This window comes from Platichthys flesus, chromosome 10 (genome assembly GCF_949316205.1).
Source record: "Platichthys flesus chromosome 10, fPlaFle2.1, whole genome shotgun sequence".
In the NCBI taxonomy this organism is placed as follows: Eukaryota; Metazoa; Chordata; class Actinopteri; order Pleuronectiformes; family Pleuronectidae; genus Platichthys; species Platichthys flesus.
The window spans coordinates 11,912,210-11,930,664 of NC_084954.1; the positions used below are offsets into that span (position 1 = coordinate 11,912,210).

General features: G+C 45.2%; 1 protein-coding gene across 4 annotated transcripts in view; it reads left to right on the forward strand.

Annotated features, from left to right (window-relative positions):
- runx3 (RUNX family transcription factor 3) overlaps positions 1–18,455 on the forward strand; it is a 48,905-nt gene that overhangs the window by 14,457 nt on the left and 15,993 nt on the right. For all 4 annotated transcript variants that reach the window (XM_062397382.1, XM_062397383.1, XM_062397380.1 and 1 more), the window contains 3 exons: positions 4,479–4,720; positions 5,479–5,635; positions 7,001–7,105. In XM_062397382.1, coding sequence (XP_062253366.1) covers positions 4,479–4,720; positions 5,479–5,635; positions 7,001–7,105 — 504 coding nt within the window. The remainder of the gene's footprint in view (positions 1–4,478; positions 4,721–5,478; positions 5,636–7,000; positions 7,106–18,455) is intronic.

The following is an 18,455-nucleotide window of genomic DNA, read 5'->3' on the forward strand; positions in this document are numbered from 1 at the left end:
AGAGCTAATTTAATCCGAGAGGAATAAAACTCCATTTCATAGAAGTCGTCCATTCAGAACACTCATATTTCCACTGAGCAGAAAACCCCCGGCTGAAATCCGAGCAGACACTTTTCGGAAGGAATGCATTCGGCGGATTGAGGGCCAGCGTTCGCCCTGTAATTTGTGAATGTACAGAAATGTGTGACCGCCACAGCTCCTCTAAAGATAGAAATCTTTGTCTTATGTCATCGCCGAACCTCAAACTATTTCTAATTGCCCCCATGGAGCCCCCATTTCCAAATGAATAGCTACCCATCCGATGGCTTATGTGTGCGCGGCTGAAAATAGCCTGGGAGTTTACACAGGCTAATAGATCATATTCAGCAAAAAAATAGAAAAGAAGGGATCTCCACGTATCTGAGCCTGTGCCCATCTTCAAAGTGACTTTTAAGTGGCACTGAAAGCTGTGTGGGTGGCACTTAGGGGCAGGTATACGTTTACAGAGCCCAGAGGCTTCCACTGGTCCCTCCGCTCATTGGGATCATACTCTTCCTTTTAGTCTTTACAATCTGACTCTTCACACATTAAACCTGAAGTTAATGGGGATTGGTTTTATGCACAAAGATGATTGATCTTTGCACTCTGAGGAACCTTATGATTTATATTCTGAACTCGTTCTGTACATGTATTCAGGTCTCACCAGAGTCCCAGATGACACTATGTTTGACCGTGGTGCTGTAAGACTTCCTGGTTTCTCTCAGTCCTTATTTTTCATGTAGTCAACGATCAGTGAACAACAATGTGATTTCTTGATTTACATCAGAAGGCTCTGTTTTCTTTTCACTCTTGAATGGCATTACAATGGAGTATGGCTGAGGCCTATTTGAGGTGGGTCCAGGTTTCACATATCCTCCAGGAGTTCTGTCTTGATTTCAGGCTCAGCCCACCCCGGATCATTAAAAATCGTTCAAGGCCACGACGGCCTCTGTCCTCAAAGGCTGTGCGGCTGAAACTGTAGAAACTGCATGTTGAAATGCAGAGGTCTAAATGTGACAGGCGCCCGGAGCGCACATTACAGCCGGGCAGGGTATCTAGCCGAGGCATGTGGTCACATATTAATAATGAACTAGGGCAGGAGGACGACTAAAATATCACCGGCATTGTCATTGTCCCAGTCGAGCTTTACCCAAAATAGAGGCCGTATGATAGCTGATCTGATCAGTCATGATTTTTGAATTCAATCTTTTTTTGTAGTTAGGATTGTAAGAAATGTCACTACTGCTGTAACACAGTGATTGGACTGTGAAACAAGGTTCTGTGATTTTTTTAAGAGTTTCCATCAGTTTCCAATCAGAAACCCCAGAACTGACTCACATGAGGTTTTTTCTTTTCCTTGGATTGTAGTGGAGGAAGATCTGTTGTCATCCGCTCTGATGTTGCTCTATGTGATATTGTTCTGTCCATATATGGTCGGGTCATTGAGTGTAGTGTCACCACCTATGTCCATGTCATTTTTCATGTTGAGATTAGCTTTTCCATGCTGTGCCAAACAATAATTCCACCGACTTTTTTGTGATGTCATTGTTAGATGAATCTGATTCTAAACCCACAGGATAATAGTGATGGCCTTCTTTCATGAATTAAATATTTCATACACATCCCATCTTTATTTCTCTAATTTCGAATATTTTAATGCCTTAAATGAAGAAGACGAGAAGAAAAAGAAAAGATCTGTAGAGCTAATATTTATTGGCACTTTTTTCATTTTGTTTTCTACTTGTGTGAATGATTCTCTGAGGATTAGTGGAGCATTCTGACAAAGCACCAGTGACAGTGTGATTTTATTAGGCCAAATTGGATCCCACACTAACAGCTACAGTGAAATAAGGATTTAGAATCCAGATCTTATTTTCACACTTACACAAAATAGGAATTCTCCGTTTTTATGATTTGTGATTATACATTTTCCAACTTCCGAATCTCTCCTCTGAAACTCTCTCTGTCTGGGATCATAACGTTCAAATATGAAGCCACTCCGATGACTCCTCGCGCCACTTAACAGCACCGCATTTATCCTCGTGCGATTAAACGGCATAAAAACCACCGCACGAAGAAATGAAACACGTTGTCCTGTCATTAGGATGAGACGTCGATTGATTGATTGAAGGCGTTTTAAAATGCGCCTGAACGAGAATCCTGATCAATATTTCTTTTATTGTGAATTTCATGTTTGCATTTATTATACTGCATTTATTATACTGAGTCGGATGTAGTTTTATTTTGGTGTTGTGATATAAGTTTATAAACTTATATCTTTCCATTTCCTTTTTTTTTCTAAATAATTTCAAAAAGTGTCATAATCAAACACTATCAGGACTTTCACTGTTTCACAAAACGACTCGTGCATTTATAGTAAAAGAGAGGAATAAATAAATAACATTTCGAAATGTAGAATTTAAATATGAAAATGTAAAGTCTCGTCCTTCACACGGCATCAGTGTGCTGTCAATAAACGAATAACTGTCTTTGAATTTTTAAATAATTTCATTTACCAATAATAATTAACTTGATAATGATTCAGGCAAAAAAAGAACGTCTCCATTTCTCTCAGCGACAAGAGCTGCATCCCTCACATGACTGTCGTTGAATTGACTTTAAGCAGAAATGTATTCGGAGGGTTCGAGCCACAGATGGAAGTTTCCTCCTCTCTCTTTGTGCAGAGGTGAAATTTCTGCCTCACACTCGGAGCTGACAGCGATTGAAAAGGCAAATGCGCCAACTAGTGTCAGGAAGCAGCACGGCGGAGCAGTGCAGGGTGTGCCGTCATTTGACGTAACCCTCAGCACTTCATGGCTCCTGATGAATTCAGACTCTGGCACACGCAGTTTATTAATCCGTTGCGTCGTTTGATGTGGAAAAAATAAAAAGACATTGGCCTGTTTGCTTTAATTATCTTATTTTAACCACTTCAGCCAATTAAAGCGATACCAATCTGTCTCATAAACCCATACTCTCTCCCCTTTATGACATTAACGCATTTACCTGTGGAGATGTGAAACCATCAGATGTATAACAGCTTTTCAAAATGAATTAATGGGAGTGAAACCACACTGCACTGCATGTGCAGTCAAAATCCTGCTTTGGATCAATTGCAATTCATGTTGAAATTACACAGTTAAAGACAGTTTCATGTAAGAAAAACTAGTCAAACTCTCATCAAAGTTGTTGTTCTGAACTAAAGCAATATTATAATTTATTTTTTAACGTGTTAAAGCCATTGCATTTAAAAGCTAACACGTCTATAGTTGCGTTTAATCTCCCCAACAGCGCGTAATGATTATTGGCTACAATGTCAAATCAATTGATATTATTTTCATTCATTATTCAGCAGTTCTTTTAAACCAAACATCCCTCCAACCAAACCCAGTCGTGTAATGTTTCTCTCTATTTATATATAAATCATATATAAAAAGCCAAGTAGATAGAAAGACACAGATATGTATCAACAGCACAGCTCGTGTGTGTGCGTGTGTGTGACAACAGTTGCAGAAGGAACAGCGGGAGGCTCTGATTGGTCCGATGAAAGCCCAGCCCTGCACACTCATTGGCAGAATTCGTCTCCACACTCCCAACCACTAAACACTAAAATGACTCGGGTAAAATAATATCGCAGCACTCTGCACTCCGTTCAGCCTCACGGCTCCTTCTCGCGCCCCACAACCCTGCGATTTAAAAAAAGAAGGATAACCTAAACTTTAAAAAAGGAAATCCAGCTGGAGCCACGGGACACTTCCTTTTCTCCCGAAGAGACTTTTTTTTATTTTTTCTGGGAAGATCCAGCGAGGATAAAAGTTGCGAGAACTTTTACGCACGAAAAGGACCCAGATGTGCTTCAGTCAGATACTTTTAACTATTTGGCTGTTTTATTTTACAAAGTGAAGTTTAGTGAGGGTTGAAGGGCGGTCGCTTTTTTAGTCGCGATCATCTTTCACAGGGAAAAAAACTTTAAAGACGAGAAAGGCAAGTCTTCGCATCACGTCTGGATTATCTGACCTGTGCCAGGAGATCATTGATCGCCAATAATTATTTTATTAGCATCGATTGACTGAGTAAGTTCAGTAGTTTGCGGTGTTGATATATAGTCCACACGCGGCTGGGGTTGTCCATCAAGTGTACGTCAGATACGACCGAAGACAGACTGAGCACTGAGACTTTTAGCGGTTCTTGTTTGTGCGTAATTTTGTCTGAAGTCAGTGAGAGACCGAGCGACCCTGATGTTCCTCAGGCTGACACATCCTATGTACTGCTCACACTGAGGCTCTCTTCACCGACACTTCGTGCGCACTCGCCTCCATCCTCTGCGCTCTCACACAGTGGACTCTGAGACCAGCGGCGTTTGGAGAAAGATATTTTCAATATCCCAAAGTGTCCTGCTCTTCTCAAACAACCCAGTCAGGTGGCACTGACCCAAGCTGTTGTGATGCATATTCCCGTAGAGCCGCCCACCACCAGACGGTTCACGCCGCCCTCCACGTCCTTCCCCTGCAGTAAGATCGTAGACGTCAACGGGGCCATGGCCACCCCGGGGCCCCTCAGGTCACGACCGGACACCAGGAACGTGGTGGACGTCCTGGCGGACCACGCCGGCGAGCTGGTGCGCACCGACAGCCCAAACTTCCTCTGCTCCGTGCTGCCGTCTCACTGGAGGTGCAACAAGACGCTGCCCGTGGCTTTCAAGGCAAGATACATGACTTCTACATATCATTAATTTTATTTCCATTCTAATGACGCACAAAGTGTTTTCTTCTGTATAGTGAGTGCAGGAGAAAAGCCAAAGGAAAGAGGCTGATTTTAAAGATTTAAAATACATTTTACAGATGTCGTTTAATTGAATTTATACATGGGGACTGGAAGTTTAACTTTTTAGTTGATGCAACTTTCAGTTTTATTTCGCGTTAAATTACCATAAAGTATATTCATAATTTGCGTTCATTAGCTTCAAACGGCAAAGTCCAGAATGTCAATATTACCTCAGAAATTGCAGAGCAGAAAAGGGAAATTACAAAATGTCTGAGAGGAAGCTTGATATGAACCCTACTCTTATTAGCGTATTACTATATTTGTATGGAGCCTACTATAAATTATTTTGATAAGATTTGTGGCTTGTATCAAAATAAGTCTTGTTTTGCGTAAATCTTGTCTTTGGATCAAAGAAAAATAATCAGCAGTAACAGGTCAGGTCATGAAACGCATGCCACACACAATGTTTGTAACATTTTGATTTAAATCTGAACCAGCAACCTGGGGGCTGTCAGCTCACAGGGAATATACACAATTCGGTTTATTGTTGACAATGTGGTGAAACTGTACCGATATATTCATGTTTAATATTATGGGAGCCGGATGCGGTTTTTACGCGCGCAGTTGTGTACATTTTGGTTGGGTGACCCGGGGCGACCGTTCACTTCTCACCTCCTCCCGTGTGTGTGCGCGCAGGTCGTCGCTCTCGGGGACGTGCCCGACGGGACGCTGGTCACCGTGATGGCCGGGAACGACGAGAACTACTCGGCCGAGCTGAGGAACGCCTCGGCCGTGATGAAGAACCAGGTGGCACGCTTCAACGACCTTCGCTTCGTGGGCAGGAGCGGACGAGGTGAGCTCAGACGCGCACAAACACACACACACACACAGACGCACACACTTGCACAATATAAGAAAATGACAAAATCGCGCCTAACAACAACAGGGCACATTACTTTATTTTATTCTGGAAGTTCAAATGTTAAATAGATCAACAAACAGTCCTCTATGTGGCACAGACGCACCATCAGTAAAGTGCCATCCATTAGATTCTAAATTATTGTATGTCAGTGGTGTTGGCCTGCTCTCTGTAACAAAGTTAAAACCGCAAATGTGGGATCATTTATGTGCGGGTACGGCGAGTGCCCTCACTGTGCCAACTGACGTCTGCGGGTGTCATCTGAAACATCTGGCGTGCGTCACGGGGCGCTGCAAGTGGCGATGTGACCATAGCGCTTAATATTCCCTAATCCAAGGTATTACAATAATTACCGGCATGATGGTGTAGATCTGAGGGGAAGGAGGAGAAACCATTCACCATCGGACATAATGTCAAAGTCGACATTTTTTCATTGGATATTGTGTAATTTATTTTGGCTAAAATAATAATAGGAAAATTACGCATTGACAGGTCTCTTTGCAGGGTCTTGTATTAAATGGACGGTTCTACATGCTGCGTTTGTTTATGTTGAGGAAATCAAACCTCTCAATTTTTAAGACTAAATAACAAAAGCCTTAAATAAAAAAAAAGAATAATTCAACAGTCATCTTCGTCTATTAGATGTGTTACATTCCCCTCAGGTCCTTCTCTGATCTATTTGATCTCTCTTTAATGTTAAAAATGGCCGTGACTTGATGACTGGAAAATGTGTCTTCTCTTCAAATTAAAAACGGGACCATACCTTTCATTTCTGAAGTCAATCATCCCACCCGAGGATTCTTCTTTTCCTTTCTTTCTTTTCTTTTTTCTTTGCTTCCCACGCAGTCTCTTTTTAACGAGACGTGCCTTTCTCTGAGCTGGAGCACGAGCATCGGAACCTTTGCACAATGCCGCCGCCCTCCTCCTCCTCCCCCTCCTCCTCCTCCTCTTCCTCCTCTGTGCGCGGACTTTGATGCAGATGGGAGCAAGATCCTGTCTTGTTGAACAATAAACGATCGCTGTAAGCCTTCTCTGGAACAATCTGGAACACATTCCCCCAATAATCTAAATCATATACCACAGTCAGGCCATCGAACGAGGTGGTCCACACCCCGGCCCCCTTTAAAATAAAAATAATAATAAAAAGCTCTTGAATTCTAAAGGCCGGAGCGGGACGAAAGAAAATAAAAAGCCGGTGATGATCTGAGGCGGAACAAGCGAAGTATTGTTATATGAACAAGAGGGGAAACTGTTTTTCACATCACTAATTCAAACTGTAATTCCATAAATCTGCCGCAGGGAAGAGCTTCACTCTGACCATCACCGTGTTCACCGGACCCCCGCAAGTGGCCACGTACCACCGCGCCATCAAGGTCACCGTGGATGGACCCCGGGAACCGCGCAGTGAGTACTAGATCAGTGCGCGCTATTACGCACGCACGCACGAACACACACACACACACACACACACGCACGCACACACACAGTCACACACACACACAAACACACACACGACTCTTGCTATTGCTAAAATTCCCTATCTTGTGAAGTGTGCAGAGGAAGATTGGGGGTGTAGTCTTTATTTGTGTTTGTGTGTCTGTTTGTGTGTTCCAAGTATTACTTTATTGTGAGGACTTAAATCTGTTGTCAAGACTTGTCTTCCTGATGGGGAAAATAAGTGAGTCCCCATGAATTAAATAATTAATTATTTTAAGGTGAAGACATGTTTTAAAGTTAAGGTTAAGGTTAAGGTTAAATGTAGGTTAAGTTAAAGTAAAGGTCAAGGTCAGGGTTAGGCAAGTTGTAACTTTGGTTAAGGTTCAAATAGGTCTCCAGGAAATCAATGTAGGTCAATGTTATGTCTTATGACAGTCGTGACAGTGAGGGTGTGTGTGTGTGCTAGATTAATTGTGAGGTTAAGACTTGGTTTTGGGGTTAAGATTAGAATTAAGACTAGGTTAACTCTGGGGTTAGGCACGTTGTGGTTATGGTAAACCTCCAGGGATGAAACACAGCACAGTGCATTGGCCTCACTAGTACAGTTGTGTAGGTTTGTATATGTTTGTCAAGGTGTGTGTGTGCATGTGTGTGTGTTTGTGTATGTGTGTGCAGCATGGGGACTGGGATGGATCATAGTCAGAGGAAACTGTAAAGCATAATTCAGGCATAACCCAAGACCACTAAGAGGAGCTGAGTGAGTCTCCATGCCGCAGGTGGCTCAGCTCAGTGGAACCCCCCCCCCCCTCCCCAACCCCCTACTTTCCCCCAGTGCTGGTCAGAGGGGTCGTACCTGGCGACCACATAAGTGGCTTGTTGATTTAACACAGGGCAGAGTCTGGCCCCTGTTGGCCCTGGCAGGGAGGCCCCGCACGTGAGAGCTGTTAGCGCCACGATCCAGCCGCAGCTACATTCTCATATGGTTTGATGCTGCTGTGGCCTCCGCTGGTGTGAGGGATGGCGAGGGTGCAGTGTTGCGTTACCAGGAGGAGTCAGTTGCTGCAAGGCTGCGGACGTGCATGAGTTTTTCATGAGCGTAGGTGAGATGGACAGGATTTCGTGATCTACCTATGGAGGGATGGTGTTTATGGCCGGCAGGGTTTTTCGAGGTCTCCGAATGAGTGGATAGCTGGTGGTCGGGGGGTGGGGGGGGTCATGGAGGATTTAGCCCAGTCAAAACAGTCCACAGCAGGGGAAGAGAGAGTGGGAACGAGTGCCACATGAGGAGGGATACATGGCTGACAGAGAGGGAGCCAAGGGGCACAGAGGAAGGGGCACAACCCTGCCACCCTCATAGCCAATCTATTTGCAGGGGTAGAAAAGAGTACAGCAAAGGAGTGAGGGACAAGATAATAATAAACACCGTATGTGTGTGCGTGTGTGTGTGTGTTTGTGTGTTTGTGTGTGTGTGGATGGTTTCAATTTGACTGTCCTTTGTTTAAAGAAAAAAAAGGAACATGTGTGCCTGTGCGTAAATGTGTCTCATGTGCATCTGTGAATTTCTCTGCCTAAAATAACTGTATACATTAAGATGGTCTCCTGTCTGTCTGTGAACATGTTACGGCTTCAGCTGAGGCGTCAGAGTGGCCGCGCTACTTTTACACTGGCGCTGGGTGCTATAAAGTGACACTGTTTAATATAGGGCAGGAGGAATTTAGGGCTCCATTAAACTCTATAGCACGGTTCCTGAGGGGGACTTCGTAGAATGACAGAGTATAATCTTTTGCAAAGGCCGATTTGAAAGAATAAGTCTGAATATGATAAAGTGTTGGATATGCAGTTGCTAGAACCTCCAGGAAACAAAGATTGTTTGATATGAGAAAATGTTAAAATGTCTTTAACAGTCAAAGCTTATCTGAAATATGAATAATAAATCCTGTTAGTCTGCAGTGAAAACAGATCCAGCTGATCACAGTGAATTGAATAAGCATTGTGAAATACGGTGTATGTATAATTTATTTTGTTGGTTTGAAGGAGCTGTCAGATCTGAGGCCGAGATGAGTTTCCGGTCAGATTTAGTGTATCGAAGGACTCGTAGCCTCAAAATAGAAATCACTTGTGTGACGAGATAAAGGACCTCTCACATTTTAACAAGAGGCACATTCTGAAGAATAAGAAAGAATAATAATAATATCAGTCAAAGCACAGGAACACACACTACCATTCAGACATTATTAGGACCAGAAAAAAGATTCAGATTCTTCTCTTACCACAAGGCACCCCATTATATCGACTGTACGACGTTTGGAGTCGGAGCAGGGAGGCACGGCTGCCAACGCATAAAACTAACAGCATTTATTCATTAGGAACCTCATTCTCAGAGACATATTTATTCCCATCCTGCTTTGATCCTATTCCATGTTTCACTGACAATGCCACCACACTGCCGCCCGCACGCCGATGCGTTAGCTTTCTTCAAGGTTGAAGCCAGCTCTGGCTGCTGTCTTCACCTGTCTTCACAAGGCTGCAGGGCCCCGGCCTGCCCGGGGGCTTTACCGGCTGTTTTGTGCAGGGCCTGCATTTGCATGGCTGGCAGCCGAGGAGCTGGCACCGAGGGGGTGTGGTGGGGACGGGGGTTATTAATGTTTACTGATCCAGTCGGGAGAACCTGATGGACAGGACTGCAGTGGCAGCCCGCCTTCGGCAATGTAGCAAAGAACAGGGTGCTTTGTGACAACACTTGAGCCATAAACTAGACACAGAGGAGCAAGCATACGCACAATAACGTGTATTTAGACGTCCACACTCACACGCAAGTAAATGTATATAAACACACAAGACAGCGTTCAGTTCCTGAACAGAATTTATTTTTGTCCCCCGCGCTGCTGATTTCCTCATCGCACATCCGGCATTCGTCACCCCACATCCCCACCCCCCGTTCTGTCTTTTCATTCTTTATTATCAAACTTCTGTCAAAGCCAAAACTGGAAACACAACTGTCACAAATGTCGTTGCAACAACAACTCTTACTCCACTTCTACATAAGCCAAAGCTTTGGTAATCCGCAAATAAACAAGAGAGAGCATTAGGAGTTAGAAATGCCAATAAAAAAAAAGCAGGTGACTTAAGTGTTGAGACCCTCGCTGTGTGTTGCTGGTATCAGATGCCTCGCAGCGCCGCTCATACTCCAGGCACCCTGCAGGGTTATTCTCAATTAATCCCACATCTTTATTTATGGTGTCATTCTCACTGCCTCACTTATACATGACATCAGCCACTGTCTATTTACCCACGAGGGAGGGGTCATTTGTATTTCTGCTGCCACATCAGGTTAATATAGTGGAAAATATTTTGTGCTTGTGAAGTACTTTTAGGAAATATGTCACTTTTTTTAGCCAGAATTTTGTATATATTAATAACAAATGTATAAAGAAAAAGTTAATCATTGAATCATTTTCCCTGAAAGTCAGGTTTGTGTAAAAAAGATTTGTACAAAAAGATCAATTATAAATAGATTAGTAGATTAAGAAAGTAATTTATGTTTTAATAACTTCCAAAGTTTGGTATTTTAAGGTATAATTTTGTGAATATCTGCCGACACACTCCAAGCTGTTATCCTTAAATTGAATTATTAACTCAACAAAGTTTAAGGCTACATGTGCTGCGGAAGTTACTGTTCAAGTTAATGAGTGAGTGAGTTAGTGATGAGTGAGAATTCGCCACTATAAACATGATTACACAGCGTTCACCTAATAGCTGCATAGATTCAGATGGAGCCCGCAGACTCTACCACCCACAGGCTCACGCAGCCACTGGAAAGCGCACAAGTGCCTTCGTGTTTTGTTGCCTCTGTTTGTTCGGCTGGGTGTGTTCACACAGCTCGAGGAGGAGAATGGCAGGCGTGGAGGTGGATGTGGTGGGGGTGTTGAGGCTGGGGGGGGGGGGGGGGGGGGGGGTAGTCGCGGCAGTGGGGGGTGCTTGTTGGAGTTGGCGGGTTGATTTTATTTGCATTTGGCACACAGACTGTACAAAGTATGCAAACAGACAAACAATGCCATTTGCTGTGTTATTTTTCCAGTGAAATTGCAGTCTCTCTGCAAAGTAAACAACACAAAAAAAAGATCGCATGCACGTTGTTGTGTGTATATTTGCGTGTGCGGCTGCTCGGCCCATGCACCTGCCAGGTGCGTCCATCTCTTTAAGTTCGACCCCACGGCCCCGCCCGCGCTCCACAAATCACATGAAAGGCTCAGCCGGGATGCGAATTGCTCTCTCAAAGGCAACTTTGATGTTTGAAAATGGAGATGGGCGTCTTTGAAAGAAAGGCCTACAGGTGTATCAGTGCCAGGGGAGGGGAAAACCAGTGGCATGTCTGACACTGGGTGCTTTCTTGAACTGCTAATGGCTCACCATGACTCCTAGATGTATAACCTGGAGACATAGTAGCCTACGCACGTACTCCCCCCCCACCACACACACACATACAAATAGTGGCTAGCCTCAACAATCCAACTCATGACCACCTCATTTCTGATTTGTTAGAGAGGATATTTTGTATTTTCATTACCACTCCCAGACGGATGGGAGCAGATAAAAGGGATATTTATATATTCTTCAGAGAAATGGCCCTCTGGCGTCTGCAGTGACTTGAGGCCGCCGACTGCGGCCCGCCTCCGCCCCGGGGTCAATCCAGACGCGTCATACTTGGCTTCGGTGATTAGAAGAAGAGCAAATATTGGTCAACTGATAAATCCACTGGAATGCAGCAGTGCATATTGAATGGGTTTGGTCTGATTTCCGAGCGGAACCTGTATCAGGACAAAACACATTCAGAGGCTTGTGATTGGTGACAGATGAGGACAGTATCCTACAGCAGTCATGGAGGATGTCTCCACGAGTGATCATTTTAGTTTGACATCTTTTTATCTCAGATATGAGTGATTGCAGGACCGTTGCTGTCAGAGTCATGAAAGTGTGATTGCACAGACATGAAAGCGTCGTTTTTTTTGTCGTGGGAGGGTAAATGAAGATGAGATCGGAGCTCTTTGACCACTGTTGCCACCTTAACCACACCTAGAAGCTTTGAGGCCAACTCCCTTTGAGGGCCACACACCCAGACACACGGCAGCTCTCCTTCCTTTCCCTCAGCGTTGTGAGATACCCCACCTTTTCCTGCAGCATCTCAACGCTTAGAACAACCTGACTGCTGCAAGCACACGCACCCACTAATACACACACAGACTTTGTACTGAAGCTTTCATGTAAAAGCTAGCGTGACAAAATACCTAGATTAAACTGAGATATATAAGAAAATTCCCCTGTTTGTCTCCTTTTTTCTTACTCCTCCCCTCACCCTCTCTGTTTCCTGCTCGTCATCTTGCTGCAACATCAATGCACAAGATGAAGCTAAAAATAGGGAAAAAGAAAAACATTGTCTGACAGTGCAATGCCAACTCCTCGGGCCAGTTGATGACTGTCAGAGACAGACTCACAATTGCCTTGGGGTGAAATGGCCTCTCTTTATCCACTCAGACAAACCCCCCCCCCCCCCCCCCCCCCTTATTTGCTGACGCCAGAAAGAACATCAGCAGGAATCGCCAAATTATTTACAGAGGCCTCAGACAGCGCTTAATTCACTCTGATGATGCAAGTAGAACTCTTTTTTCTCCGACTCGGCAAAGAAGCTCAGCCAGCGTCCCTACACTGGGATTTATCCTGCTATGTCTCTCCATCTGCTTATACCTACCCGCCCCTTAAGTCAGCGGCCAAGCGTCCTTCCTGTTTACCTACCTTTGAACGGAAGTAACATTTTCACTCTGTGTGTGCTCACTCTTCCTTATTTACACGGACCCATACAGGAGGGAGCCATTACGACCTTTCAGACGTAATTCAATAAAAGTTCCGATCTGCATTTAGAAAAAATAAATGGCCCATGAGTGGAGGAATATTTTATCCCCCACTGCATTATGACAATAAACCGTTTTCTGCTTTGGGGCAGCGGGGCCTGGGGGGCGGGGCGGGGGGGGGGGGGGCGATTTGTGGGAAGAAGGCACCTGCTGGTTACTGGAAAAATACGCTATGTACCACCACCCTGCGGTTTGGATATTTATTTCTTCAGTCCTTAATGGTTAGGAACAGTGAGCAAATAATAGGTGTAGCAGGACCTTTCTTTCGCTTCCAGGAGCGGGGAAGGTTGTAATCCTCTGGGTAAACACGGAGGGAAGCCTTGGCTCCTCAAAACAGGCTGGAAAACCTCGCAGAAAAGAGGAGGTTAATCTTTATAACCTCAACACCACGGCAGCAGTCCCATAACAGCATGATAACAGAGAGGGCTGAAAGTAAAAATATGTGCATGCCCTCGCAGTGCAAAATTCAAAAACATTTACTTTGACCCACCTGAATAATAATTTGTCATTCTGTGGAACTGTGTGTGTACGTGTGTGTGTGTGTGTGTGTTTAGGAGTAATTGTTCACTTGTTGCACATTATTGTGTGTAAGCTAGTATGCGTGGAGGTGTGAACGTGAAGCCGTTTGACACATCTGCTGGCGCTGCATTGATGTATGTGACAGCAGCAGCTCGCCTTCCTTTCCCACAGTGTTGTGAGAGCCCCCACCTTTTTCCCCCAGCATCTCGATGCTTAGAACAACCTGACTGCTGCACGCACACGCACCGACATACACACACACACACACACACACACACACAACCCCATTCACCATTAGAGCTAAAATAACACACTCAAAGCAGCTTATTGCTTTAATATGATCGGCCACCGCAGCCAAATAGGCCTTCTGTGCTCGGCGAGGCTAAACCAGCGGCAGCAGTGGCAGCAGCACTGGGAAATCTACGACGTCTGCGGGCAAGCTGCCAAAAAAAGGCCTGAAAACAACCCTGCTCATATCACCCCCAACATGCCTAAACTCCCGAGCTACTCACTCACTCACTCACTCACTCACTCACTCACTCACTCACTCACTCACTCACTCACTCACTCACTCACTCACTCACTCACTCACTCACTCACTCACTCACTCACTCACTCACTCACTCACTCACTCACTCACTCACTCACTCACTCACTCACTCACTCACACACACACACACACACACACACACACACACACACACACACACACACACACACACACACACACACACACACACACACACACACACACACACACACACACACACACACACACACACACACACACACACACACACACACACAAAGTCTACAATGATCGGACAAAAGAGAGATGATTGCTCTCAACGTGCTACGGGCCTTGTAGTATTGTTAGACAATCCGGGTGCATTGGGCCTCATTTTGCCCCCCCCCCCACACACACACAAACACACTCTGCTTGCCTGCCTCAACCTGCCTGGCTTGAGGGCTGCCCTTGTCTGCCACTGCTTCTGTTGCACACACACAAGCACACACACACACACAAACACACACACACTAACACAGAGAAATGCAAAGAGCTTTATCCCCTTATCAGAAAAGGAAGGCTGCGCTCTTTGCTCAAACAGCCTCATGTAGCAACTTCCGCTGTGAGCAGCTTGTTTTCGGGCCTGCGAGAGGGGGATTTTCACACTGCTGATGTCCCCAGAGAGCGGCCGATGCATCAGCCTCAGGGACCAGATGATCCCGCAGCTGTTGCCTCAGAGGGTGAACTGCAGCCACGATCGTGCCAAAAAGCGTTTGCTCAGCTCCTCCTGAACCGCCTGAGTTCAAATAATGTTTCCGTTTAAAAAAAAAAAAAAAAAATTGGCAATGTATATGCGAGTGATGCTATAGAAGTGACAAACACTTTGACTCACACCTACTTTGCATCCAAGAAAAACAAACTGTGCTTCCAATCTGTGGTAATGATATGGTCGTAAAAACTGAACACGCTCATACTGAAAGTGTTACGAGAGTGATATGTAAATTAACTTAAAGTAGTGCGATGTCTGTGTGTGGCTAGCATCGACTCAGTTTGGCGCAGACGAGACAGCCACAATCATCAGCCAAGGGTAAAACCCACATCCTACAGGGTCAGCCTCAAAACAAGAACTCTGATTCGCCCCACTCTAAATATCCAACTGTGTGATTGGTGCCATGGTGCCAAATACACTGCTGCTTTTTGTGATGCTACTTATAGAATTAAAAAAAGGAAGTAACAAAGAGTGTGTTGAAAAGACGCAGGGTGGTAACAAGCACATATAGGGGGGTAGCAGGTCCGCCGGAGAGGAGGAAGGGGAAGACAGGTGTACACGACTTTGCTCAACAGATGTTGCAACGTCCCCAGTGTCTGTTGAGGGTGAACGGAAGCAGCAGGCAAGTAGGCCTCGCTGCAACACATGTTCAACCGTCGCCCCACATCGCTCTGCGGGGACGACAATCTGAACTTCACATCAACACGCTACAGATACAGCATGAGCTTCGCTGACCTAAACAGAAAGTTAAATGCATTTCAAACTGTGGCAGACAGCACAGGAAAAACTCTGAAAGAAAAATATCACAATCAGCTGCCATTTTGTAGACCTCGTGTTAGAATCAGAAATGCTTCATACGATGCCCGGACATTTTTTCGATGTAATCCTATATCATACTTGCATAGACTTAACAGTCAAGACATAGTTTTCAGCGTCGTTCTGTGGTACTGCTCACTCCAAATCAACTCTAGTGTGTTATCAGGGGCCTATCAAGTCCATTTATACGTCAAATACAAATATTTACACTTCAAATATATTCAGAGCAGACTTGAGCTGCAGCCAAAGCACGTATTGCCCTTTGCCATCCAGATAGGGTTTCACTCTGCCCCTGAAAAAAGCACCCGGCCCTTCACTAAAAAGAGCTTGTGTCTAATGTGTCTCCCTTTGGACGGGAACATATGTTTCTTTCTTTCAATGGAGACAGACACACGCAGACACAGAGGAAGGGAAGTGAAGTGGAGTAAAACGTGTGGGATGAAGGAAGGAAACGGGTCATATTGGGTGATCACTTAGCCGCGGCGTCGGTGTTTAGGGCCTGGCCGTCACCTTACTGAACAAACAGCGTCTCTGTGTTGAGCTGATACGGGCTTTGTGGATGGAAGGCTGGGCGAGGCTCGGCGCAGTTTGCCGTCCATGTGCTCTCGTCTCGGCTGCAATCACGTGAAAACAAAAAACTTTTATACTTTTGCACTCCTCAAATCACTTGAGCATATTTGCTTGAAGGCACAGCACCAATGTTTTTTCCGCAGCAGAGATTAAACACAATCGGGAAATAAAATGACTGACGCGCTGACACACACACACACACACACACTCACTCAGAAAACAAAGCGGGGCAGCGAACTACACAACCCATCGCCTTTCATACGTCGTTAATACCAGACATTTTATATCAAGCATTTTATTTGTTCTTCATAGACTTCCATAATGCTTTCAGATGATGCGGTCGCTACTTTGAGAGGAAGCTAGTAAATCTACAACCTTTAGCATCCATTTCGACTCTGGGTGCGTATTGAGCGCTGCTGTTTAGGCCTCATGTGTGCATTGGGCCCCATCTCCCAGCTCTATCTTGTGGTTATGATATCATAGAGAGAAAAAAACAAAGGGCATTCTCTCTCCTAAGTGCACCCTGACATTAAATATTCATCCGACCACAGAAACCCCCTCTGAAATGGGGCTGGTGTGGAGCTCTCGCACTCCTCTGGCCCCTGGCCCTCGTCGAGTGGATAGAAGTCAAATGTTGGCGGTCTGAGCAGACGCGTTGCGGCTACAGTCAGGGTCAACTGGCCAAGGAGAGCGTATTAAGACGAGGTTTAACTGGATGATGCAGGTTCTGGTTCACTGGCAGAGACAAAGGGTTTAGGGTAGATGTTAAATCCTTTTTTTTTTTTACTGTGGATAAAGAAATAAAGTTTAAAGTAGGGATGAGGCCTTTATTTAAAACAACACATTCAGTAAGGTATCGTTCTATGTTAAGGATTTCAGCTTAAAACTAGGATTGGTAATCCTGGGAAAGATAGCAGGAACAGACTCCATTGCAACGGATACATCCCAACCACTTCCATTGGCCCTCTTGTCAAAGCCACGCCCCCATAACTCATGTACGTTCCCCACCTGACCACTGCTGGAAAACAACTTTTCCGTGGGAATAAATAAAGAATAATAAACTTCATCCATCCACTATATCACTTATCAATTGTAGGTAAAGACAAAACCAAACAAGATAGAGGAAATCAGAGTAAGTGCTGCTCTCCTGATTTGCTTATTAGTGTCCAAGGGACAAAGGCAGAGGGGAAAGCAGCAACTGTGGGTCCAGGGATAAGGAGCTCCAGTCTTTGTTCTAATGAGGCCTCCGCTCCCCTTAAAAAAAAGAAATCACCCTCTCACAGCCCACTAAACCCCCTGCTGGACGCTATGAACAGTGTGTCGCCAAAAGGAGTGGGACTTTGCCAGCTGGAACTGGGCCACTGGATCTACAGCTAGGCTCAAGTGTGTGTGTCTGTGTGTGTTTGTGTGTGTGTGTGTGCGTGCAGCTGAATGATCACTTTCATCACTGGAGAGCCAGCCAATTCATTTCGACGACCATTGGCCACAGAAAAACTGACCAATTATCGTTTTTTCCCCCCGACTGTCTGTCTTTTTTTTTTTCCAACCAGAGAGCGATGGGATGTATCATTTCCCTGACCTCAGCCGTTTGAGGTGGTGTAAATCTCCTAATAACTACACAAGGACACATATAGGGGCTATATTTGGAGGGCTGCTTCCCCTGGCCGCCCCAGCCCTGGCCTGGAACAGACAGTAGCCACAGTGTCTATGTGGGTGATGGAGCCTGGACCTGGCGCTGTGTGTGTGTGTGTGTGTGTGTGTGTGAAAGAGAGAGTTAAGAGCAAGAGAAAACCCTGGCCTTCATTCCTTCCATCATGGTTTATAAAGAGGGCGGATTGGCCACATGCATGTGAGCATGAATAAAAAAGATATTACAGAGTGTGTAAGGGGTGTGTGTGTGTGTCCGCCCCAGCCTGTATAAGTTCCGGAGAAACGGTACTGAGCAAACTGTTGGGCCGGAGAGTTGAATCACACACAGACGACCACACCATCCTTTCCCTTGGCATCCCACGTCCTAGCGCTGGGGGAAAACAAACAGCTGGAGAGCAACCGAGCTGCTGCGTCTGCTCAGACAGATTAGTCATGACCGAGTCTCTCACTTTCTCACACAAGTTACGTGCCACGACACTGACGATCAGTGGGTGAATAAAACTAAATATTCTATGCGGCACTTTGACTTTGGACGTCAGGGAGTTGGATCTCAGCGCCTGTCTGTGTTCAGACATCGTG